This window comes from Podarcis raffonei, chromosome 16 (assembly GCF_027172205.1).
Source record: "Podarcis raffonei isolate rPodRaf1 chromosome 16, rPodRaf1.pri, whole genome shotgun sequence".
NCBI classification, from domain to species: domain Eukaryota; kingdom Metazoa; phylum Chordata; class Lepidosauria; order Squamata; family Lacertidae; genus Podarcis; species Podarcis raffonei.
Genome location: NC_070617.1, coordinates 15860514 through 15886231, shown reverse-complemented (window position 1 = coordinate 15886231; position 25718 = coordinate 15860514). Strand labels below are relative to the sequence as shown.

Here is a 25718-nt window from a genome sequence, read left to right as displayed (position 1 = left end):
CATGATCATTTTTAATAGCACTTGACTTCCCCTGTGTTTTGCACTTATGGCAGTTACTGACCTTGGCAGGAGCTGTGTGGCCAGAGGCAGGGGACTGGGTGGGCCAGGGAGCTGGCTAGGAAGAGGACACAGGGTTGGGGGATGAAGCGAGGGGAGCAGAGAGGAGCTCTTGCTGGATGAGGGGCAGGGTGAGTTGGGGGGGAAAACCCCGAGATCAAAGCTTCCAAGTAGCACCAGCTTCTGGGGACTAGTTGAGATTCCTGCATTGCAGGGGGTTGGACTAGACAACGCTTTGGGCCCTTTTTCACCTCTACAATTCTATTCTATTGGTCACAACTAGGGCCAGGGCCTTTTCAGTACTGGCCCCGACTTGGTGGAACGCTCTGTCACAAGAGACTAGGGCCCTGTGGGACTTGACATCTTTCCGCAGGGCCCGCAAGACAGAGCTGTTCTGCCTGGCCTTCGGTTCGGACTCCGTCTGACCCTTATGTTTCCCTCCCCTTATGGTTTTGATGAGGCTGCATTTTAAATTGCATTTTAACCTGTATTTTAAATTGGTCCCGTCCCCCATTATGTTTTTACTGTAATTTTACTGTCGTTAGCTGCCCTGAGCCTGGCTCTGGCTGGGGAGGGCAGGGTATTTATTTATTTATTTATTTATTTATTTATTTATTTATTTATTGCTAGCATTGCCCAGTCTCTGGATGTGTGCACACAGCTGCCCTCCGGTTGGGGATGCTGGACACTTCTGGCTTCCTATTTCCCCCCAAATCCTACAGCTAATGCGTAGTGGCTAAGAATGAGCCATCCACTGCAAAACTCCAAGTTAGGCAGGCTGTTGTTTTCTCCCTCCTCAGCAGGATAATAATTCAAGCCGACCTCACAGGTTTATTGTAAGGCAAAGGCAGCTAATCAATCTGCCCCACCCTTCTCACCTTTGGTTAACTCTCCAGGGGCTGCATGCCAGTGCTGGGTGCAGTCAAAGGTGTGTGGATGGGGGTACCCCACAAACTCTATATACACAGAGGGCACTTTGCCCTCTCCAGCCACAGATCCAGCAATGGGGAGCAGAGTGGCAGGGTTGTCGCCTCCTCTGTGTTCATCAGATGATTGATCTGATGAGAGGAGAGGGGTGATTTGCAGCTTTGTCTGTTCGCCCCAGTGTAATGATTCAGAGCAGGGCCTTCTGGGTGGCTGCCCCGGTCTGTGGAAGAGCATCCCTTTCCAGAAACAATCCAAAGCAATTTTGTTCTGACAGGCTTTCCCTGATTGATAAATAGGCCTTTACCACAAAAAAAAAAACACGTAAAGGACCCCTGGATGGACCCCCCCTAAGCTCTCTTGGGGGGGGCCCAAAAAATTTAAAAGAAATAAAACTGGATGTACATTTCCAAAATATGAGATAAAGTATATATACTTCTTAATTGTGTTTCACTATTAATATACTTCTTCTTAATTGTATTTCAGTTCAACAATTACTTTGATAAAATACATTTGTGTGTGTGTGTAAATGGCTTGAGATACCTATTAGGTCCATAAATTACTATACAGCATATATTCAAGACAAAAAAGCGACAATTGGTTGTTGACAAAGGACAGCTGGACATATAAAGGGCCCCATTACCTTCAGTAGCTTAGGGCCTCATCAAACCTAAATCCAGCCCTGGTTAGATTACTGTAACATGTTATATATACACGGGGCCGCCTCTGAAGACAGTTCTGAAACTTCAGCTGGTGCAGAATTCAGCGGCCAGATCGCTCACCGGGGCAAGACAGTTTGAGCATATTACATGGATCCGGGCCCAACTGCACTGGCTGCCAATTAGTTTCCGGGTCCAATTCAAAGTGCTGTTTTTGAGCTATAAAGCCCCCCCTGTCGTAAGGATTGCAGAGACTATGTAAGTGAACCAATTACAACATTGTTCAAAGTGTTATGCAAATGCAAAGCATTTCTTTATTTATTGGTACAATTTTCAAGCTACCCCATTCCCAACATCCCCTGAGTAGCTTACAGGCATGGAAGAAAAACAAAACAATGATAAGACAAACCCATGACCCACAAAACCACTTTAAAAACAGGGTGGAAGAAGCAAGTCAGTGAGGAATAGATCACACTGCTTCTCTTACTATTTGTATTTTATCATCCCTGTTATTCAGCCACAGGCTCCAGGATGGAGGCGGCATTCTCTATCGCTTGGATTACAATGGTGAGCTGCTTGTGAACCTCACCCCACCGGCCGTCCTCCTTGGCGTTATCGTAGGCATCAGCAAGTCCTGGGAAGGTGGCCAGAGAAGATGACCGAGAGGCCATGATGACGTGGCTGGATGAGGAAAAGCAACAAGAAACTGAGGCTTTAGAGTCATTGGTCCAGCCCTGTGGAACTCTCTGCCACTAGACATTCAGCAGCCGCCTTCTGTGCCAACTTTTAAAACACCTGCTGAAAACTCTTCTATCCTGCCAGGTCTACGATATGATATGATACGGTAATCTTTATTGTCATTGTCCCATACAGAACAACGAAATTGGAAAAAATCTACATCAGATATTCAAAAACCCACAAGCCTGCTATCCCAGCCTGGTTAGCCCCTAAAAACTCTGATACCCCATAATTGAATACAATATACTCACATAAAGACCACCTTACACTGTGTTTAAAACCAAAATCGCATTTGGATAGAAACGGTTTCTCAGACGGGTATGCATTTTCCCATAACAAGTTAGCTGATTTCTGAATTTAATTTTAATATGGTTTTTATTGCATGGCTTTATGTAAACCGCCTTGGGAGCAACAATCAGAGGTAGCATGCCGGTGGTGGGTGGGACTGCAGCCAATAGGAGGCGGGACAAAAACTGGTTGGAGCCAGCCCCTTCTCTCTCTCTCTCTCCCCCACCCACCCAGCAGGTGACCAGGAGGGTGAGGGCAGACTGCTCTTGCCACAGATAGTAACTGAGCGCTTGCAAAGGGCTTTTGAAGTGCAGGGAGCTACAAGTTTCCCACCACTGCTCCAGGAAGCCATGAGCAAGTCCTCTCCTGCTCTTTGGTCCTTGCCTGACATTGTTAAGTCCACTTTATCTGACACTGGAGACCCCAGTTAGCCCATCCTTTTTTAAAACAAAATAAGCAAGCAAGCAAAAACACAAAATCTCAATGCTTATGCATCACTGCCATCTTGTGGCAGTGAATTCCACAAGAGAATTGCACATCAAAAGCCAGAAAGATGGTCTATTGGTATTGCTTACCTGTAGTAATACTTTTCCGGAAAGGCTCTGGGGTTCAGGAAGGCCCTTTCTAACAACATCAGCTGGTCATTCACCATCCGCACGTCCAGGGGGCTTTCAGGAAATGGGGGGGGGGGGAGAAAGAGGAGGGAGAAAGAGGGCTGGGCTCAGAGCCGTCTTGGGACCAACCGTAGAATGTGTCAGCCCCACAGCAAAATTTCACAGAGCTGGTTTGCTATGTGAAAGCCAAGTTTGCTCAGGAACAAGCACTACCCCAGAGTGCTGTTTACCAACTTTGTTTGGTTTGCCAGCTACAGCTGTTCCTGGACAGGGATAGCCTGATGCACTGTAATCCATCCATTGAGGCAGGACTACTGCAATGTGCTCTGTGTGGGGCTGCCCTTGGGACTGGTTTGGAAGTTCCAGATGGTGCAGAATGCAGCAACCAGACTGCTGATGGAAGACCCTGACCTGATGGGAGCACATGGCATCCTTGTTAAAACAGCTGCATTGGCTGCTCACCTACCACCAAGCCAGGATAAAGGTCCTTGTATTGACTTACAGAAGGAGCGTCTCCACCCCCATTGTTCTGCCCGGACATTGAGGTCCAGCGCCGAGGGCCTTCTGGCAGTTCCCTCACTGCGAGAAGCCATGTTACAGGGAACCAGGCAGAGGGCCTTCTCGGTAGTGGCACCCACCCTGTGGAACGCCCTCCCACCAGATGTCAAAGAGAACAACAACTACCAGACTTTTAGAAGACATCTGAAGGCAGCCCTGTTCAGGGAAGCTTTTAATATTTAACAGACCACTGTATTTTAATATTTTGTTGGAAGCCACCCAGCATGGCTGGGGAGACCCAGCCAGATGGGCGGGGAATAAATAAATTAATAATAATAATAATAATAATAATAATAATAATAATAATAATAATAATACAAAGCCCAGAGTGACTAAGGTCAAGGGTTCCTCAGCAACCGCCTGATCCTTCTGTCCCAGCTCAGTCACAGAGATCATCTGCAGGGGCGTCGCTGGTCATTCCCCAAGTTGGTGAGGCTCATTTGACAACAACAAGAAACTGAGCCTTTAGTGTCATTGGCTCAGTCCTGTGGAACTCTCTGCCACTAGACATTCAGCAGGCACCTTTTGTACCAACTTTTAAATGCCTGCTGAAAACTCTTCTAATCTGCCAGGCCTATGCAGACAATTAAGAAGACATCCATCCCCAATGGTTAATTGATGTCTCTTCAAAAACTTTTCATATGGTGTTTACTATATAGTTTTGTGTATTTTTGTTGTAAACCACTTTTATATTCTTTATAAAATAACAGTCTATAAATATTTTCATAAACATGCAAATAAAATAACAATACTAGCCTACCTTACAGAGTTGTTGCAAACATTAGTTTTGTTTTGTTTACAAAAATATATGAAACACCAAATTAATATTCCCCTAAGAATGAGTAATCGGATCACAGCAACTAAATCAAACGCACATAAAAAAATCTCAAAAGGTGAATCACATTTCCTGGAGCACAAATTTCACAAATGCGGAGACACTACCAATAAGCCCCTGCCCCATAACATCTCTCACTGACTGGCCAGAGGGCAGCATCACTGGGTTATTCAGATTGGTGGTTTTGAGACAACTTGTACACTCTAGATTACTATAGAAATCTGCCATATTCAAATACTTCTATATGCATGTATAGTACAAAGTTCCCCACAAGAGGAGACTCTCACCTGGGGTTTGCTTCCTCCCTCAGGTTTGCTATGCGCTGGTTAAGACCAGCAGCAGCGGCCTGGAAATGGTCTATTGCGGCCCAGAGTGGATCTGAAGGGCAAAAGAGCAAAACAGATCAGTGCCTTTAAGGATTTAGCTAAGGGTCAAGTTTAGCTTCTGCCCTGAGTAGATAAGCCCATAGTTCCATTTGCAGTCTATTGTTCCTAAGCAGTGGTGTTCAGTTTAGCGGCTAAACTTCAGCCCTATAAACTGTGGGAAATTGCAGTCAAATATAACTAGCAAGCTTGAGGCTTGTTAATGCATGAAGGGGTTAAGAACACAGAACTGTAAGCCCTCACCTGGAAGGAAGGGAGTTAAGTTTCCTCCTTTGTTCGCTCTCCTTTCACCATGTGAACTCACCAAGGAGACAGGATGTGCCTGAGCTTGTCCTTTACAAGCTCAGACTGTGTGCTTAGAGGTATTTCACATCTCAATATTTCTACCTGTGTTCTTCATGCTGCTGGATGGAACAACACATGAATCTGACCCTTTGGAGCTTTGTAAGTAAAGCATTTCAACTTACTAATGGTGTGGTCTGTTCATTGCAAGAGGGGCAGAGAGGGGAAGCACTGTAAGTGGACTAAGCAAGATATCTAAAAGGACTAACAGCCTATATCCCTCATGCTTCACACTGCTGCTTACTTATGGCCTTAAAAGTCTGCTGCTGGGGATCAGTCTCATGCTGAAGAGTGCGCTTAGCCCCACACTTTGGACCTAGGGGAGGCATAGGCAAACTCGGCCCTCCAGATGTTTTGAGACTACAATTCCTATCATCCCTGACCACTGGTCCTGTTAGTTAGGGATGATGGGAGATGTAGTCCCAAAACATCTGGAGGGCCAAGTATGCCTATGCCTGATCTAGGGATCCACCCAATTCTTTTATTAATTACCCCACATGGGTAAACCCCAGTCCTTATCTGAATTAATGACCCATAATTGCAACACACCCAGCACCTAATGAAGGGGAGGAAAGGTTGTCTGGCCCCTTATTCTCTTTTGCACCTGGCGATCCTACCTGCAGAGGCCACCTGCCCACCTACCCACTAACCCAGCCTGCAGTCCTACACATTCCCACCCGTCTCACCAAGCGAGATGTTGTGATGGGTCAGGTCTGCCTGGAACGCCTCTTTGGTAACACTGTACATCTGTTGCAGCGTCTCGCCATAGTCACTCACGTTGAGCGGCAGGATCAAGGCATCCGCCAGGCGCATCAGCACGTTGCCAGCTGTCCGTGCCACAGTCTGGTGGCTGGTGAACCCTGGGAAGGGGCAGGAGAATTTCCCCAGATGCAGCAGCAGCAGCAACGCAAACTGGCCTGTGCCCAACCTTAGTGGATTTAGCTAGTACAGTCCCAGGGATTTCTCTCTCATAAAACCTTAGAGTTGGAAGGGACCCCAAGGATCATCTAGTCCAACCCCCTTGCAATGCAGGAATCTCAGCTAAAGCATCTATGACAGACGGCCACCCAACTTCTGCTTAGAAACCTCTCCAAGGAAGGAGAGTCCACCACCTCCCAAAGGAGACCGTTCCACCATCAAACAACTTTTAAAAAATCATTTTTATTGATTTTCCAATAAAGACAGCCAATCAACATGTCCACATCATAATCTAATTAAAAACAAAAAACTAAAATAAAAAAGACCAAATTGTAATCCAAATTTTAATTATTAATTTTTCCGGGCTCCCCATCGTCTGGACTTCTGAAGCATATCTCCAAATCTTCGGTCCTGCTTCCTCACTGTCAAACAACATTTATGCTGTTTTGCAAAAGCAGGACAGGCTCCTGCTCTCCACAGAAACAGATAGTATATTCTGGTCAGCTATTGACCCATTAAGGTGCAAACATTATGCTCCTAAGCATGTTGGAATTGAATACAGTGGTGCCTTGGTAATCGAACGGAACAAATCAGCTCCCGAACGCTGCAAACCCAGAAGTGAGTGTTCCGGTTTGCGAACGTTTTTCGGAAGCCAAACGTCTGATATGGCTTCCACAGCTTCCGATTGAGTGCCAGAAGTTCCTGCAGCCAATCAAAAGCTGATTTGGTTTCTGAATGGTTTCGGGAGTCAAACAGACTGCCGGAATGGATTAGTTCGACTACCAAGGTACCACTGTACTTTAAATTCAGCTAAGGCAACAGATAAACATGAAGTAGCTCTCATGGCTGCCAACCATTACCCCAGCAGTCCAAGAGAGAAGCAAAGGCAACCTGAGAAGTTCTAGGCTGCATAGACAACATACCTTTACAGCACAGGACTTTCCTCAAGGAATCCTGGGAACTGTGGTTTGCCCCCACCCCGAGCTACAATTCCCAGCACCCTGATTTACTCTCTCGCTGACTCTCTATGCTCCACCCCTCACCTGGGTCAATGAATTTCTCTGCATAGTGAAAAGTGTCAAAGGCTGTGTGATAAGCTGGATAGATGCGGGCCGAAGTCTTGCTCTAGGCAAAGGAAAGAAGGGAAGGTCAAGTCATGTGGTTAGCAGGAGCCCCCAGCATTGATTAGGAAATCTGAGAAATCAGCTCAGTTTTCAAATCTGTGGTTAAAGTCAGGGCAGTTTTGAAAGCCTTAGCTAGCCTTCTTGATCCAAGATGGCGTCCAGTGGTTTCGAACCATAGAGGAAATCCCGCTCCTTAATCTCAGGAACCATCATAGAAAATTTGGATAAAATCAGAGCAGTATTGAAAGTTTCAGTCCGCCATCTTGATTCAAAATGGCATCCAAACATTGATGAAAAGCTGCTCCTTGATCTCGGAAACAATCACATAAAATTTGGTTGTGATAGCTTAAGAAGTGTCTAAAATCATAGCGAACAGACAAGCCAACAAATTTCCACAATATATAATAGGTTTGATGTTTTGATTAAATAAATGGGTCCATTGCTGCAGCCTCACTGGGCAAATCTGATAGATGAGAAGTATTTATTGGACAGTGTTTATTCTGGTTTATAGATTGTACCAGCTGACTGCTGTTATTTATGCACTGGTTTTTTAAAAAAAGGTTTGGGGTGTTTTAAAATGTAAAGCGTTCCATTGCGATTTATTTATTTTTGCATTGTTACTGTTTGTTGATTAAGTTGATTAACTGCAGTTGCTGCTTTACAAGAAGATCCTCTTGAACAGCAGGAGAAAAATACTTTGAATCAATAAATTTTAAAAACTGATCAGCGAGAGGGGAAATCTGTGCCCCTAGGGCTGTTGCTGGATCTCCCAGCTCCCTTTGCCCCTTGACCATTGGCCATTCCAACTAGCGCAGGGCTACAATTTACCCGGTCGTAGGTGTAAGCAATATCCATGGATGTGATGCCCAGGTAATGAATGAAAGAGGCATAATCGCTTCCAGCACCCAGAGACCCTAAGCTGAATGGAGGAGGAAGACAGTAAGTCGGGGAAGCATCTCTTGAAGCAGAGACTCGAACACAGAACCCTCAGAAACAAACCCACAAATCCCTCCCCACTGCAGGTTGGTCAGGTTTATATGCATAAACAGCAATGCATATATATATATATATATATATATATATATATATATATATATTCATTTTTTTAAAATACCAGAGAATATATCATATACACACCCTAACCGTGAGTTGTCCCCAGTGAAGTCCTACTCAAAATCAATGGGCTTGACGAATTTAAGTCTATTATATCAGTAAGCTGAGTAGAACTTAGTTGGGTACAACCCATGTAATTTTTTGTGTGAAAATGATACACTAAAATGGACCACCTTTGTAAATAAATATTAGTATATATACATTAGATTGACAAAGGAGAAAAAGTACAGCTCCCAGCAAGCATGGCCAATGGGCAGGGATGATGGGAGTTGTAGTTCAGCCACTTCTGGAGAGCCAGGGGTTCCCATCCACACACCTGGTCTAGGCACCGGTTAGAGGAACTCTGTGAATGTGAGGGGGTCCACGGGCTGTTAAGAAAGGGAAACATTCACAGCATCATTTTACCTGGGGATGACGCCATAGACTGAACTGTTTCGGCTGAAGTGTTGCTTCCAGTTCTCATAGACTGACAGGGAAGAATCTGCAGCTGCGGTTTTCACCTAGAGGGAAACGAGCCCCCCCCCCATCAGAAGCAGAGCAGATTTCATGACAACCCATCTTAGGAAGGAGGGTGGCCTTTAGGGGTCCCACTTTTGCAAGGATGCTCTGAAGCCCAAGACCCCTTTCAGGCTGCAAAGCTGGATTGGCTTCATTATTTTGATTTGCAAGCTGCTTCAGGTGTGACTGACCGCTGCCGTCCCTTTCCCCCTAATAAAATGAGTGTGGCGCTCATGATGGTTCCTTCGGTTTTGCAAATGTAAGGCCAGTGGCCCCCAATAGCCTTTGTTTCCCTGAAAAATAAACCGAGAACGTGTCTCCTACACAGAGACTGCTATTTTGGAGTTGACTTTCCATTCTCTTCAAGTTACCGGTACCTGCTGGGCAGCTGCAAAGATGACACTCTGCGCAGGTGGCGTCCCTTGAGCCCTCAAGGTGGCGTTGGCTGCCAAAGGAGAAAGAGAAGCATTACGGGGAGCTCTCCTGACCCCAGGGCACATGGAGGGTTCCCCCTTTGTTGCCTGGTAAGGCTCCTGTGCCTTGTGTGATAGGGGTACGTTCAGTTTTTTTGCCAGTGTGTAGACCATTGGTTCCCAAAGTGGGTAGGATGTCCTCGGGGGGGGGGGGAATACCTGGGAGGGGGCCAAGAGACAAGGGCGGGCAGGGAATGATGGAGGTGTAAACGACTATCAGACATTGAAAATCTGATAGCACAGGCCTTTCTGTTGGGTATAGTTGGACCAGAGCTTTTGTGGCCCTAAAACTCTATGACGGCGGCAAGAATAGCCTACAAGTGAAAATGGAAAGAAGAAGTCGCAACAAATTAAGACTGGCTTAAGAAGATGATGGAATTTGCTGAGATGGCAATCTCAGTATATAACCGTTGGTAAATCAGCAGCATCTCAACCTAAAATCCTTAAGAAATGCAGTTTGGATATCAAGTTGAGCCATTTTGCTCCTTCATACCGCAGTCATGCACTGTGAAAACAGAGTTCATGTTTTACTCTTTCCCTTCAGAAGCACCATTAAAAAAAAGATCCAAATGTTCTTATTATCGTGTTGGAAAACAAGCATAATCTACAGCCCCTTATCTGAGCCTCTTGCAAACAGTTTAGCATATACATTTTTGCATTGATTTCCTCCCCAGTGCCCTCTCTCTTTCCCTCTTAAGTCTTTTTATAGACTCCTTGACATCAGTACACTAGAACGAACATCAATGTTATCTGCCAGAACCATTGTATCTGGAATGAGAGAACAAAATGAGGAAAAATGAGGAAACCTCCAGTGAAGGGGAGTCTACCACCTTCCAAGGGAGTCCATGTCTCTGTTGAACAGCTCTAACCCTCAGAAAACGCTTCCTAATGTTTAGCTGGAATCTCCTTTCTTGTTGTTTGAATCCATCAGTCTGGGCCCTCCCCTCCAGAGCAGCAGATGTTCCATCTTCCATGGGACAGCCCTTCAGGTATTTGAAGATGGCTCTGATATCACCTCTCACTCTTCTCTCTACTCTTCTCTTTTCTCTTCTCCAGGCTAAACATACCCAAATCCCTCAAAAAATAAATGAGGTTGGATTTTCACATCCAGGGTCCCCCATCCAGGCACTGACAAGACCCAAACCTGCTTCTTTTCAGCCAGGGGGCTGCATCAAGGACCCTCCTCTCAGACCACACTCTCCCAGGCATTATAACTACAACAAATTTATAAGTCAGTCAAGTGCAGCTTGAAAGTGTGGAAAGGTGAGGTGAGCTTACCAAAGACTGCAATGTCCACATTGATGTAGGCCACGCTGCGCTGTTGCAGCTTGCTATAAAATTCCTGTGCAGCGGAGAGATGTGATAAGCAAAGAAACTTCTGCGGAAGTGTGAGGTCTCCAGCCCACCCCTTGACAATCCCCATGGTGCATGTTGAGGACCCCTGCACCACAAAGTCGTCACGAGCGCTTGGAGTTACGAAAGAGAGAGGCTCTCTGCTCCTATCAGGGATTTGTTTTCGGCACCAGATCCTTTCACCCCCAAATCCACTCCTGGTTTCAACCCCAAGCTTCCTTTCAGCAGCCTAATTTGCCAGAGGGAAGGGGCAGTTGCGGGAAATGTGTGGGTGTTTGTTTTCTTTTTGTTATAGTGGCATTAAACTATTGGGAGTCAGCTACAAGTCACCCGGCAGATTTCAGTCTGCCTTTCCCCCATTCCTATAGTAAGAATAAAAGGCGGTTGCTTTGCATCAGCCCGATTCCTGACTCTGAGGTCAGACGTTTTGGGAACTGAAGTACATAAGCCCCCGAACACAAATGTAAACAACAAAACACCCAACCAAGCTATGATCCCTTTCCAACCTCTACTCAGCCCCATCTGCACTATATATTTAAAGCAGAATCAAGCCACTTTAAGAAGATACCGCTTCCCCCAAAGACTCCTGGGAAGTGTAGTTTGTTAAGGTTGCTGAAAGGAGACCTGTATTCCCCTCAGAGAGCTACAGTTTCCCGAGTTACTTAGGGAGAGGGGTTGATTGTTAAACTACTCTGGCAACTCTGGCTCTGTAAGGGAACAATGGTATCCTAACATCAGCACTATAAACAAGCTACATTTCCCAGGATTCTTTGGGAGAAACCATGACTGCTTAAATTGGTAGGATTGTGTTTTGAATGTGGCTAGGGCAACCCAGCCAGATGGGTGGGGTACAAATAATAAAATTATTATTCTTTTTATTAAATGCACAGTGCAGAACCACCTGTTCTTCGGTCTCTCTCTCACCTACTCCATCCATCCATTCAACATCCTTTCCTCTTACCTCTGTATACTCTGTAGAACCAATGAGACCAAACTCTTCAGCACCCCAGCTACCAAAAATAATGGACCTTCGTGGGCGCCACTTCCCTGAGAAGAAACAGACACATTATTCCTAGACACTTGAATGAGAATGCGCAAATCGGAGACAGGTGGAGCACCTCTAGAGCAGAGGTGAGGCACCTCAGACCCACAGGCTGAATGCAGCCCTATGGGTCTCTCTTTTTAGCTCTCAGTTGAGACTCTCTCCAAAACACACACCCCTGGCCAGTCCTGCTCCTTGCTCTCCTTGGCTGCTTTTGCAGAGCCTGCTTCTCCTTCTGAGAGTCTGCATGGTGTCGTGTCTAGAGTGTCAGGCTAGGACCTGGGTTCAAATCCCCACTTGGCCATGAAGCCCACTGAGTGACATTGGGCCAGTTCCTGCCTCCTGTGGGAGATAGCAGCCAAACCTAACAGATACACACATTTGTTATGTACTGAAGTTCTCACCCTGGGCCAGCAGGGGGATACTGTAGATAGTTTTCACTCAGGTCCACGTCAGTTATTTTAGGCGGAAAACCCTGGGTTGTTGTTGCTACAATGTTGACAGCCAGCTGCCTATAAAAGCAGGCCGGCTGAGCTGTTGCTGTTCAGTTCTGTCCAGCTTACAAGTAAAGAGCTGCTCTGGAGAAATCGCTGTGTCGTCTGCTATGTTCGCCCACAACTTAACAACATTCTTGCTAGTTAGCATGAGAAGAGGTGAATACCACAGAGCTGTACTGCTGATAGGCAGATACCCAAGACCATAGAAATAGAATTGACAGAGAGGGCTCCATGTGATGTCATTTCCCCTCCTCTCCTTGAGAGGAAGGAGTACATTGGTATTTCCTGTTTCTCTCACTCTCTTCCTTTTACCAGCATTGGATGCAAACATCCCTCCATTTGCTCAAGGTTTAGGCCCTGTAAATATACGGTAAGTATTTTGCCTGCATAGTTTTTACTGCTGCCTTTGCTGTGAACTAATGCAAGACTATATGTAAATTATATTTTTAAACTTACTTCCCAAGTTGTTGCCTGAATCTTAAGTGGGGTAAGAAAGGGAGAGCCAGCTTACTTCATAGCTGGATTTGCTCAAAGCAAGGTTTTACAGCCTAAATCCTACGCTTTAAATTTTGCTGCCAAGGATGGGATTTTGAAACCCACACACGTGGGTGCCTGGAGAGATAGAGAGCAGTTAATATATCCTCTCCTACCTATTAAAACCCATCCCACACCTCCCAGCCTAACCTACCTCACAGGGTTGTTGTGAGGATTAAATGAGGAGCGGGGAATCATGTGCGCCACATGGAGCCCCTTGGAGAAAAAGGTAGGATATACATGGAATAAATAAAATGACTAGCTGGGATGCTGCCTAGCTTGCAAACATAGGAATCTCCACCTACTTCTGCCCACTCACTGGCTGATGTGGATTGCATCTTCATCTCTGCCCGGACCTACCAGACCTTCCCCTGGAGTTGCCATGTTTCACATCCCACCAAAGAAAATAAAATCCCAGCCCCCGCCCTAAGCTCACCTTCTTTCACCATCTTCCCCAGCACTCGGCTGATCTCCAGCATGACAGCTGTTCCACTGCTGGGGTCGATAGCGCCATGCACCCAGCTGTCCCGGTGGTTACCATAAAGGACGTATCGGTCTAGCAGAGGAAAGAGTAGGAACTCGACAAAAATGGAAGGGCACATGTTGGACGGGAGCCTGAAAAGGGATGGATCTGCGGCTCCCAAAGTGGGCAGGAGTGCCCCCTAGGGGACAGGGGGACTAACTAGGTGGGAGCTAAGAATATTAGATTAGAGTATATCTTTATCAGAGACACGGGTGGCGCTGTGGGTTAAACCACAGAGCCTAGGATTTGCCGATCAGAAGGCCAGCGGTTCGAATCCCCGCAACGGGGTGAGCTCCCGTTGCTCGGTCCCTGCTCCTGCCAATCTAGCAGTTCGAAAGCACCTCAAAGTGCAAGTAGATAAATAGGTACCACTCCGGCGGGAAGGTAAAACGGCGTTTCTGTGTGCTGCTCTGGTTCGCCAGAAGTGGCTTAGTCATGCTGGCCACATGACCTGGAAGCTGTACGCCGGCTCCCTCGGCCAGTAAAGCGAGATAAGCGCTGCAACCCCAGAGTCGGTCACGACTGGACCTAATGGTCAGGGGTCCCTTTACCTTTACCTTATATCTTTATCAGTGCCACACACTTGGGCCTGTGAGTACCCCCAGAAGAAAAGCACGGCGTTTAACCACGTTCTGTATGGAGAAAGGCTTTCGTTTATTTATCCCTGAGTCTTCTAGCTTCACTAGATGCCTGTGAGTTCTAGAGCTCTGAGAGGGAGACCACATTTTCTCTTCCCACTTTCTCCAAGGCTTGTGTAGTTTTTATAAACTTCTATCACCTTGCCTCTTCCTCTTCACTGGAAAGTCCCAAATGCCTCAACGTTTCCTCATAGGTGAGTCACTCCTTCCCCTTTTGGTTGCCCTAGGAGTGACCCATCACCACCAGAAGGATGCTCCTGCCTCCCTCTGTGCCCCCATGCCCCCCCAGGCATCTGTTTGCCCAGGGCAACTCACCAGGCTCCACACTTCCTCTTATCAGTCCCATCACATTAGAAGACGTGTTGATCCTTCTATAGTTATGGACATTGACCTGGACCTCACTAGGAAACAAAAGAGAGACAGGTTCAATCGCCCAATTACACAATGAAATCATTTATATGGGTGATTTGGCTCTGGGCTTCTCACATCACTGGAGCTTCCCGCTTTGCAGCAGCAGGATAGAGAGGAGAGGCCTCCTGGGTTGTCTCCAACCAAGTCCGACTCAGAATAAACCCATTGAAATTAATGGACCTAAGTTAGGAGGTTGTGGACTTCCTTGGAGAGTTTTTCAGCAGAGGTTGGATGGTCATCTGTCATGGATGCTTTAGCTGAGATTCCTGCATTGCAGCAGGTGGCACTGTGGTCTAAACCACTGAGCCTCTTGGGCTTGCTGACCAGAAGGTCGGGGGTTCGAATCCCTGCAACGGGGTGAGCTCCCGTTGCTCTGTCCCAGCACTTATCAACTTAGCAGTTTGAAAGCATGCCAGTGCAAGTAGATAAATAGGTACCACTGTGGCAGGAAGGTAAACAGTGTTTCTGTGCGCTCTGGTATCCTTCACGGTGTCCCATTGCACCAGAAGCAGTTTAGTCATGCTGGCCACATGACCCGGAAAGCTGTCTGTGGACAAACACCGGCTCCCTCAGCCTCAAAGCCAGATGAGCGCCACAACCCCATAGTTGCCTTTGACTGGACTTAAGCGTCCAGGGGTCCTTTACCTTTTACCTTTTTACCTGCAGCAGGTTGTAATATATGACCCCTGGCATCCCTTCCAACCCTACAATTCTAAATCTCTGATCTCAGGGCAGTGACAAGATAAAAATGCAAGGTAAAAGCACAAATGAATAGTTAAAAGAAAAACAAAACAAATAACCCCTTCATCCCACAAACACATTTAAAAGGCTGAATAATATTAATCGGCCTGGTTGAAGAGGAACATTTCCACCTGCCGCATAAAGATATAGAATGACGAACCTCCCTTGCATTGTCTACAACCCTCCATGGATACTTCATGGAGGTACAGGGGATAACGTGGTTCAGTTTGCATTTTAATAGGAACCTATCCTCATTCACAGGAACGCGGGTGGCACTGTGGGTTAAACCACAGAGCCCAGGACTTGTTGATCAGAAGGTCGGCAGTTCGAATCCCTGCGATGGGGTGAGCTCCCATTGCTCGGTCCCTGCTCCTGCCAACCTAGCAGTTTGAAAGCACCCCAAAAAGTGCAAGTAGATAAACAGGTACTGCTCTGACGGGAAGGTAAACAGCGTTTCCATGCACTGCTCTGGTTTTGCCAGAAGCGGCTTAGTCATGCTGGCCACATGACCCGGAAGCTGTACGCCGGCTCCCTCGGCCAATAAAGCGAGATGAGCGCCGCAACCCCAGAGTCGGTCACGACTGGACCTAATGGTCAGGGGTCCCTTTACCTTTTATCCTCATTCACAGTCTCAGAACAATGCAGGAACCAAAGCACAGCTTTCCTTCGAAGTCTGCTCTTCTCTGAATGTTGCACTGAAGTTATCCGGCTAACCAAAAATGTACGGGGGGGGGGGCAGACTGTGTACACTAGGATAACGTGTGCAATCAAATCCATATATTAGTGAAAATTACTGATGTCAAGTGAAACTGCATTCAAAATTGCGTATAGGAGAAGCTGAACTGAATACTGGGTGGGGGAGAGAGAAACTGAGACTGGCCTATTTGTTCATCCCTCACCTGGCATTGGAGAACAGCCCGTCTTGTCTGAATCCTGGTCCAAGATGGTAGACACAGCCCAGTGCTCCCTGCCAAGCTGCCTCTGCCACAGGGTTGCCAGCCAGGTTACTGCAAGTGCAAGTGGGGATGGTGAAGACTGAGTGCTGCCCTTTCTCCGTTGCCATCCCAGAAGACCTAGCCCTCAGCTCACATCTGTTCTATTTTGTTGGTTGGGTGTGCCTTTCCACTTATTCTGGTTCTAGTGTGCTCCCACTGCTGGTGTTGACTGACTGACTGACTGCATTGCTTTAGAAACCTCAAGGCGGTTTACGAAAAAAAGCTAAAACAATAAAATTATCAATGAGAAAAGTAACAATAATTCAAGGCTTTCGAAAAGTTAAAATGGCAATAGACTGAAAACAGATTACAACTCGCATCAGCTTTCTAAACATCTGGGCAGGCTTGTGTAAACAAAAATGTTCTTAGCAGGCACCAGAAAGAATACAGTGAAAGCACCTGCCCAATATCAATAGGCAGGGAGTTCCAAAGTGTAGGGGCTACCACACTGAAAGAATAATTTCTTACAAATGCAGAATGGGTATTATGTGGCATGTTGAACAGTGCCAGTTCCGCAGATCAAGGCGGTCGGATGGGTGTATATGGGGAACAAATTATGTTAGTCGCAATTTCTTAAGAAATGCTCCTGTCGGATGCATTCCCCCCGAAACCAGCTTCTATCTGATTTGAAAACGTAAGCTGCATTCACTTTGCCGTTAAGTTGAGGTGTATACATTCAAGACAGCCATTGCACATGTGCAGATGGCAGCTTACTTGAATATGAGAGGAGGGGTTTGGAGGGGGGGGATGATATACTGGAACATAACCTTTCCCTCCCTAAAGATCAGCCAACAAGATTCGAGGTTCATAGCCCCCCCTCCCTCCCAAACTGTCCCTAAACTGAATTCTGAAGTGTGAATTTTAAAATCTCAAAACCTAGATTTCTAAGCATCTTCTGATCTGTGTGGGATTTCATTTTACGCTCTTCCCTCCAAGTCTGAGCTTCCACACACACCCCTCCCCTTGCACACCCTGGCCTTCCTTTCCCATCATCGCTCTCCTTTATGCACCTCCTCCTCCACAGCTACCACCCACCAGATAAGCGTCTTGGCATCCTCAAAACCAATGGGCTGGGTGGGGATGGGAGGGATCCCTGTGATCTGGTCCTCTGGAATCCTGTAGGTGAAACCTGCAAGCGGGGAGGAGAAGGTAAGAAAGATGGGATTGTTTCCAACGATGTTAGGACCCTCCCACACTCCACACTGGGGCTGTTGACATCAGGCAGGAGCCTTCTATGTACAGCATGATCGATCAACCGCATCTTAGGGCTCGTCCATTATTTCTACTTGCACAAGTTAGCTCAGGGAAGGAGGAGAGCTTAAAAGCTCTTTTTGCAACGGGTCTACTTGGGGTTACCCAGTGCATGTAAATAACTTTTAAGCTTGCTTGTAGGGCAAAGCCTGCTCCGTGTGTCGGCTCTGGGGTGTTCTCACAATATCTTGTGGGGCTAAGTTCCTGCAAACTTTCGCACGAGCATCTCTAGCTTCACAGAGCCTGCGGATGAGCAGGGCCTTGCCCCACCAAGCAAGGCGGAGAGCTTAAAAGCTGTTTCCCTGCTGGGTCTGGTTGGATTACTATGCTATGAGGAATTATGAAATATGGAGCAAGCCATTGTGTCCGCAATGAAAGCATTGCGTTGATTGGGCTTGATTCATTGACAATAATTTCTGATCAAATCCCACAAGTCTCTGCACCTCTGCCATTTGCTTTCTCTATGCCTGACAGGCACGTATAAGCATTCTAAATACACAGGCCAGTTGCTTCACCAGGCATCCTGGGTCAAAAAGATAGAAGGTAGCTTTGATGTAGTTTGTTAAACTTTAGGTAGATCTTAAGGGCCAGGAAGAGAGTTCACAAGGAGATGGTAAATACTCTTCCCTTGCCATCCTTCCTTCCTTTCCTGGCTGTTTATGACCTCCGGGGTTTTGCTGAATGCATTCCTCCTTTAGTCCTGTTTTATTTACTCTCAGATATGTATGCATGCTCAAAGTAGTCTTTTGTAGTTAAAAGGATTTCTTCTGATCTGATCCCACGTGGGGTTTTTTGAAATGCTCAGAGGAAATCTGATTGGTTCTTACGAACACTGTGTAAAAAGTTCTTTTGTGAATAAAACGACCTGGGCCAAGAGGTGGACAAATTATTATTGGCACTTCCTCCCAGAGTCTTGCTGGTCAAGCCTCGTATGTATTCTATTAATCAGGGTCCAATCCTTCCTTGCTTTTGGAACGCAACAGCTTGTCATGTGGGCTCTTGGTTCTCTCTCCACTCCCCCACCCCACCCCAAACACGGATTCTTGCGTATACATTAAAATCGTGTTTGCTGCTCCACCCCAACCTCCTCACCTTTGGCTGGGTAATAAGGAGTTAGCAGGTCTCCAAAGTGGCTGTTGTAGGAACCCCTCTCCACGCCCGAGGGGGGCAGGTACCACGAATAGGGGTACGTCTCTGTTGCTGAAGCCTTGCCGTCATTGATGTCCCCAGGATCGGTGTACACCACCACCCCAACCACGCCAAATTTGGCGCCGTTGATGGCCTGTCAAGGCAAGATCCAGACAGATGTGTTTGGGCATCAGGGACCCGAGAGGCCCAGATGTCAGCAGAAGACCCAACCCATGGATTCAAACGGTCAGAAAGGAAATTCCAGCTAAGCATTTGGAATAACTTTCTGGTGGTAAAAGCTGTTCAAGAAACTCTCCATCACTGGAAGCCTTGAAAAGAGAGGTTGGCTGGCCATATGTCAGAGATTATTGAGCTGAGATTCCAACATTCCAGGAGTTGGACTGTGATTGTAATTTGCTTTCAACTGTTTTAGATACTGAATTTTAAATTGCTGCAGCATGTTCGGAGACCCGATGGTGAAGGGCAGGGCTGTTGTTGTTTTAAAAAAAGAATAAATAATAACATCCTCCAGCATTTTCCCTCCCCATCCCCAACTTTGCAGAACATCTTGCCTGAGGAAGGGAAGCTCAAAAACTTCCTAATTATTCTGCAGCATCTTGGTTGACCTAAGAAAGGTATAGCCCTACTTTGGATTTGAGGGTTGCTCTTTCAAAATGTCCCACAAAAGCTGAAGGTTGGGAACAGGAACAGCTCCCAGTTTACCTTGTCTGCACGGCCAGCACCCCCGTAGCGAGTTATGGCTATGGTGCCATTGAGATCAATGCCCTGTTGGACCAGGTATTCGTAGTCACTCATTTTTCCTTGATTGGCATAGACCAGTTTCCCCTGGAATGGTTTTTTAAAAAAGAGAGGGTTGTTGTTTTTAAGTGCTTATTGAGTTTTCAAAAACATGCCACGCGAACAAGAAAAACGATAAAGAATCACAGAACAAAGACAGAAAGCGGAATATACTTTTGCAGGCATCATAACAAGATAGATTACACAAAAGGACATTTTGGAAGTAAGAGTCACAGAGAGGGACTTCTCTGTAGTGGTCCCTAAAGTGATGAACTCCCTCCCCACAGAGGTGTGCCTGGAAGGTTCCGGAAAATGTTGAATATGTGCCTCTTTCTTTGACACTTAAGGTGCATATTTCTAGGACGCACCTTGCTTCTGTGATTGTAAGTTGTTTTAAATTGTTTTTAATACTGTTTTTTAAATTGATGTCACCTGCCCTGGGATCTTAGGGTGAAGGGCAGGTAAGTCGTCATTATCATCATCATTATCATCAATAAGGTGACCTCACCACATAGAGGCCTGTGCTGTTAGGAGCCTATGCTGCAAGCTTTTTTTTAATGAAGCACATAATTTTTTTTTAATGAAGCACATAAATGGAGACCATACAACACCACAATAGTCTCATTTTGTAATTCTTCTTCAAATCCCTGCTTGCTCAGACAAGGCAATGCCCCACACCACGGCTACTCCAGATTGTCTGGGCAGCGTCACACACATTTCACACACTGAAAAAGGTGGATATCTTAGCTGCCAACTCACACTTTCCATCTCTGGAAAGGAGAGGATATGAGATATGAGGGGTTTACACCTTGAAATCATCCTTTGATGCTGCTACACAAAGAGACAGAACTGTCATCACAGACATTTAAAGTGTGACTGAAGATTTGGGATCTCCCTCTGGCACCATAAAGCACATTCCAAGCACGTCCTTTCCCTCAAAGAATTCTGGGCGCTGTAGTTTCCCCCTCGCATAGTCATAATTCCCAACAACCCTGAACAAACTACAAGGCCCAGAATTCTTTGAGGTGGAAAATGTACTTTGAATGTGCTCCAAAGGTATCTAGTCTGTGTGAAGCCTCTTTCTGTTGGAGACAAAACGCACCTAGGAGGGCAAGGCCCCCTGAGGATCATGTGGTGTCTTTGATTGGCCCATCGAGAGGGCAAACTCCAAGCAGAAGATAAGATAAAGATATCAGAGATAAGGGAGGATAAAAGGCCACGCCCTTGCTTTGCACCTTGGGGTTCCCTGGAGGTGCGTAAGCTGCATAAGGCTTCACAACGTCTCTGTCAGCCTGGTCCGCAGTCAGATTCTTCTCTGTCTCCTGGGAGATAAAGGCTTGGCTGCCATTTTCCATCACTGGTATGAAGAAGAAGAGGGTCTAATCAGAGCATCCGTAGCAGGTGTCCCTACCCTCTCCCTTCAGTGGTTTCCGCTCTCAACCTTCCCTCATTCCCACATCTTTTCCTGGTGTCCAGGTTATGGCCCACAAATTTGTCTTCATTCCCCAATTCCAAACATAAGCTCTGAAAACTCATTGGCTGGCTTTGGTTTTTACCCTGTGTCAGGGACCGTGCTGAGGAGGACTGCACTGAGGAGAGATGGTGGGAGCCGCCCCCTCCCCCTGACCCTAAATCTTCCCAGGAGCAGGAGGACAGTATAGATTTGGAACAGTGGTTTGCAGAAGGGCATAGTTCAGAAGGCAGAAGCTGGGAAATACTGGATGGGGGACAGCTAGGTGAAGAAACACTGGAAGAGAGAGGGTTAACAGATTCACAGTCTCTGGACAGCATCCACCTCCCCCCACCCCCATCCCCAAAGACATGGGGAGCTCAAAGAGTGTTAGAACAGAAAGTGCAAGCTCAGATTACAAGACATAGGAGTGACGCAGATTAATAGGGACGGGGGGGGGGAGCCTTAATTGGGAGCACCGCCATTCTAGGGAGACGCTTTCTGTTGTCTGTCGCCGTGTTTATTAAAGAAACTAACTGGTATGAATTTCCCTTCATTTGATCTGCTTATTTACTGCCATGGGGGAGGAAGCCCAATTTCCCGAAGCCTGACACCCTGCTTAGTCCAAGAGAGCATTCCCATTAGGCCACACACGATACAGGAAATATACATCATCTTAGCTGGTTGTTTTCTTCCCAACTGCCTCCTGCCACCCCAGCCTGCCACCATCTCTTATCCAACCACAACCCTTGAAAACATTTACCCAACCCATTTTTTTAACTGCACAAATTGGAACCCTCCTTGTACCTTAACTGGAGTTGCTGTTCACTTTGACAGTGAGCAGTTTGGTTCCTCTCTGACCAGTTCTTACCAGTTTGGTGGTCAGGTTGCATCCTTGCGTACGTGGCGCGGGCCTCGCTGATAATGGGCCTAACATAAATTTCGCATGACACTACGTTACCTAGCACTCACCCACAGCCACAGAGTTGGGTTTCTCAGGGTCAGGGAAGGAGAGGAACACCTCGTACTGGCCCTCCGTGGCGCTGTCCAGGCCAGTTTGGGGGTCTCGCCAGGCTTTCAGAATCAGCTGCACCAGTTCTTCGTCCCCCTTCGTGGTAGCCATGTGGGGCTTGGAAGACAGATCCCTAATGCAAGAGGGAGTAATGGGGAACAGACTTGGCGGTGGGGTAGGTCTTTGGAGTTTGGGCAAATTTTGGAATCTGGCATATACAGTGGTACCTCGGGTTACATACGCTTCAGGTTACATATGCTTCAGGTTACAGACGCTGCTAACCCAGGAATAGTGCTTCAGGTTAAGAACTTTGCTTCAGGATAAGAACAGAAATCGTGCTTCAGCGGCATGGCGGCAGCGGGAGGCCCCATTAGCTAAAGTGGTGCTTCAGGTTAAGAACAGTTTCAGGTTAAGAATGGACCTCAGGAACGAATTAAGTACTTAACCCGAGGTACCACTGTAATTTGTCCTTCCCAAAACCACAGCTTCCTTCCCCCACAGCTTTTGAAACAAGAAGTTTCTCCTTATTTTATTCCTGATTGTGCATCATTGGCCATATGTCAGGGATTCTTCAGCTGTGATTCCTGCATTTAAGGGGGTTGGACTAGATGACTCTTCCAGCTCCTCAATTTTTTGATTCTATGCTCACTCACGTCACACAATACAGTTGCCAGCTCCATCTACACAAAGTGCATTTGAAGCACCTTGAAAGCATTTAATTTCCCCCAACGAATCCTGGGAACTGTAGTTTGCCAAGGGGTCTAAGACTCCTCCAGCGAGCCAATCAGGGCAGGGAATGTACACATTAGCAGTTTGAAGTGACACAGTAAGGTCATTTCCCCTACTATATTTCAAGTTGCCCTTGCTGCACACACCCTAGATAGGGCTGCCATATTTCAAAAAGTAAAAACCAGGACACCCTGAAAGTTGTTGAGTGTTTTTTTAGGAAGACCTCCAAATTTTTGAGCTTTCCTAAAGGAAACCAGCAAAATGGTTGAGCTTTATTTAGGAAACCCCCAAAATCGTTGAGCTTTTTTCACAAAAGCGCAAAAAAAAAAAAAAAACCACCTGTGATTTTTCAATTGACTTGCCTAAGATCCAGGACAAAGCGCCACATTTTAGAAATTACCCCTGGATGTCATTTCTGCCTTTGAAATCCTGGTAATGTCTGGGAAAATCCAGACATATGTGGGGATGCCTTCACCTGATGTTCCCCTATGTTCCCCTATGTTTGCAAGCCCTCTGAACTCCTATTCAGTAGCTGATTATAACCATGTGCTATGTGAGCATGTACACACCTCAGCTTAATTTGTTTTAGCTCCCATTCCATACCCCGCAACTGTCCTGTTTTAAGTAGGACATCTTTCTGTTTGGATCCCAGAATGCCCCATTTAAGACTGGCACCCTGGCACACTTCACCCCTCAGATGGTGAAGTGGACTCTAATCCACAGAAGCCATAATACATCTATCTATCTATCTATCTATCTATCTATCTATCTATCTATCTATCTTTAGAGAGAATGCATAGGTACAGGCATTCCATTAGACTCTTTGACCTGGGAAGAAATCCCATTTCTCCCAGAACAAAGAGAGAACTTTAAAACATTGCCTCTTCCTCCGCCAGCCTTACTTGAGGTTCTGTCCAATGCGTGCGGCTTCCACCTGGTTCATGAAGTCTTCGAGCAGAGCTGGGTCCAGGTCTCTAGAGAGGCTGTGAAGCCACTCCGGGGTTTGGGGTTCTTTGTAGATCGCATAGTGCCCTAACAAGATCCCAGCGGTAAGCAGCAGGGCTCCGGAGAGCACAGCCCCAAGAATGTACTGCCAGCGCATTCCACACCCAGCCATGCCTCCCCAGCACCAGTGGAGGAATGAAACTGGCGGCTGTGTGGCCTCAAGGACAGAGCCAAGCCCCTGTTGAGAATTCCATTCCTCCTGAGCTGCCTCTTGACACTTTGGCCAGTGCTCTGCTAGGTCTTTGTCCCTGTTTGATGATGGGGCGATAGGGTATTTTCTCCGAGCCAGAGCGCCCTTTGAACAGCTGGGTTATAAAGAATTGTTCCCTGGCAAACCCACACTAAACTTCCTAAAACCCAGGAACTCTAAGACCAACACTTCCTGTGTTTCCCAGTTATTTACTCAAAGTGCAAAGGCAGCCTAAGCTCCCCGATTCTCATCCGCATCTCAAGAGACCTTGCTGGTCTCTAACAATCCTGATCCTAACTTCCAGAAGCATGAACTCCAAGCCTCTAAGCACATAAGGATTCTAAAACCCTGAGGCTGGCAATCACACACGTGCCAAATTAATAAACTTTATTTTTAAAAAAAAGAGGTAGAGAAAAAGCAGGTGGGTAAAAACAGAATTCAAACAAGTAGAGCTCTGTGGCTCTAAAATTGGACTAATCATAGCCTAGACACTATAGTCCAGGGGTCAGCAAACTTTTTCAGCAGGGGGTCGGTCCACTGTACCTCAGACCTTGGGGGGGCAGACTATATTCTGAAGGGGGGGAAAATGAATGAATTCCTATGCCCCACAAATAACCCAGAAATGCATTTTAAATAAAAGCACACATTCTACTCATGTAAAAACATGCTGATTCCTGGACGGTCCATGGGCCGGATTTAGAAGGCGTTTGGGCCGCATCCAGCCCCTGGGCCTTAGTTTGCCTACCCATGCTATAGTCATTCCAGTTTGCCCACAAGTAAGCAGCAAAGATGATCAGCTCTAGTGTAGGGCAGCTCAGCTTTTAAAAGGTTTTTAAATGACTCTCTCCCCTCTCCTGAGAAGAGTGACCCTTGCATCTTTCTGACCAATAAGATCCAGAGTCAGTTGCTCAGGTCCTCCAGGTAAGCATCTTAAATAGCCTTTCTTTCTTTCTTTTTTGCATTTGAAGAGATGGGGAGAAAGAAATATAAAAGTCTGACTTAGAGGAATGCTGGAGGCAGATTCCTCCTTTCTGCACAAGGTGGTATGTGAGTTCAGCTCCCCTTACCTGTTAGGGTGGCCATTCCAGCATCACTAAAAAGGGGGGAGGAAGGACAAAGATGTACAAAATATTTGCACAGGCATAGATGCAAATTTAGAAACATTAACCAACCCTTGTGGCTGGCATCCATCTGTCCTGGGAGACAATGGAGGAGTGTGTCTTTGTGGGTGGAGTCAAACCATTGGAAGGTTGCAGCGCCTGCTGTGGATGTAGAGACTGATAAAGGAGAGAGATGTTTTGTTGCAGCTGGGGCAGACGAAGGCGTCCGCTTGTGCTGCTGCAGATGCATTGTGGAATTCCTTCTCTCTGCGCTCCTCCCAGCCATCATTCCTCCTCTGGTCACTGCTATAGATGCACGACGAATGTCCATCTCCAGGCACTGCGGTCGTCTGCAAGGGATTCCCAGATGGCGGGATTGATGTTTCCACCCTTCATGTCACATCTGCAGACATCTTTGTAATACAGAGATGGTCTGTCAGCTGGCCGGGTGCCTGAAGCCAGCTCCCTGTAGAACATATCCCTGGGCACCCTGCCATCTTCCATTCTGTTAAGTAAACACTGATTATTATTATACCGTCCGTTTGAGTGCAGATATGCTCAATTACTAAATCACAACCACGTCAACATATTGGATTTCCCCACATGAATTTCGATAAGGCAACTCTCACTTTCAAGAATGGGAACCACGAAATAACCTATCCAACCAGTGAAGTATCTTCCATTTTTCTTATCTCTGTGCTCTAGCTGTCGCCGCCCCCTCCCACGTGGCGCCGTCCGCCCCCTCCAGCATTGTCACCAGGAGGCCCCGCCCCTCTCCAGTGACGCACTATAAGAGA

The 25718-nt window shown here is 46.7% G+C and overlaps 1 protein-coding gene across 1 annotated transcript; it reads right to left on the bottom strand.

The window, feature by feature from the left end:
• Positions 1-1919: 1919 nt before the first annotated feature.
• NAALADL1 (N-acetylated alpha-linked acidic dipeptidase like 1) lies at positions 1920-24175 on the bottom strand. Its single transcript, XM_053369182.1, has 19 exons — positions 23529-24175; positions 21858-22030; positions 20671-20792; positions 19361-19483; positions 18602-18791; positions 17294-17387; positions 16163-16270; positions 14427-14512; positions 13387-13506; positions 11839-11924; positions 10803-10866; positions 9429-9496; positions 8959-9053; positions 8269-8359; positions 7360-7441; positions 6085-6258; positions 4961-5051; positions 3242-3334; positions 1920-2321 (listed from the first exon to the last, which is right to left on the bottom strand). The coding sequence occupies exons 1-19, from the start codon at positions 23741-23743 to the stop codon at positions 2150-2152; spliced, it is 2247 nt and encodes a 748-aa protein (XP_053225157.1). The 5' UTR covers positions 23744-24175; the 3' UTR covers positions 1920-2149.
• Between the last annotated feature and the right edge of the window lie 1543 nt (positions 24176-25718).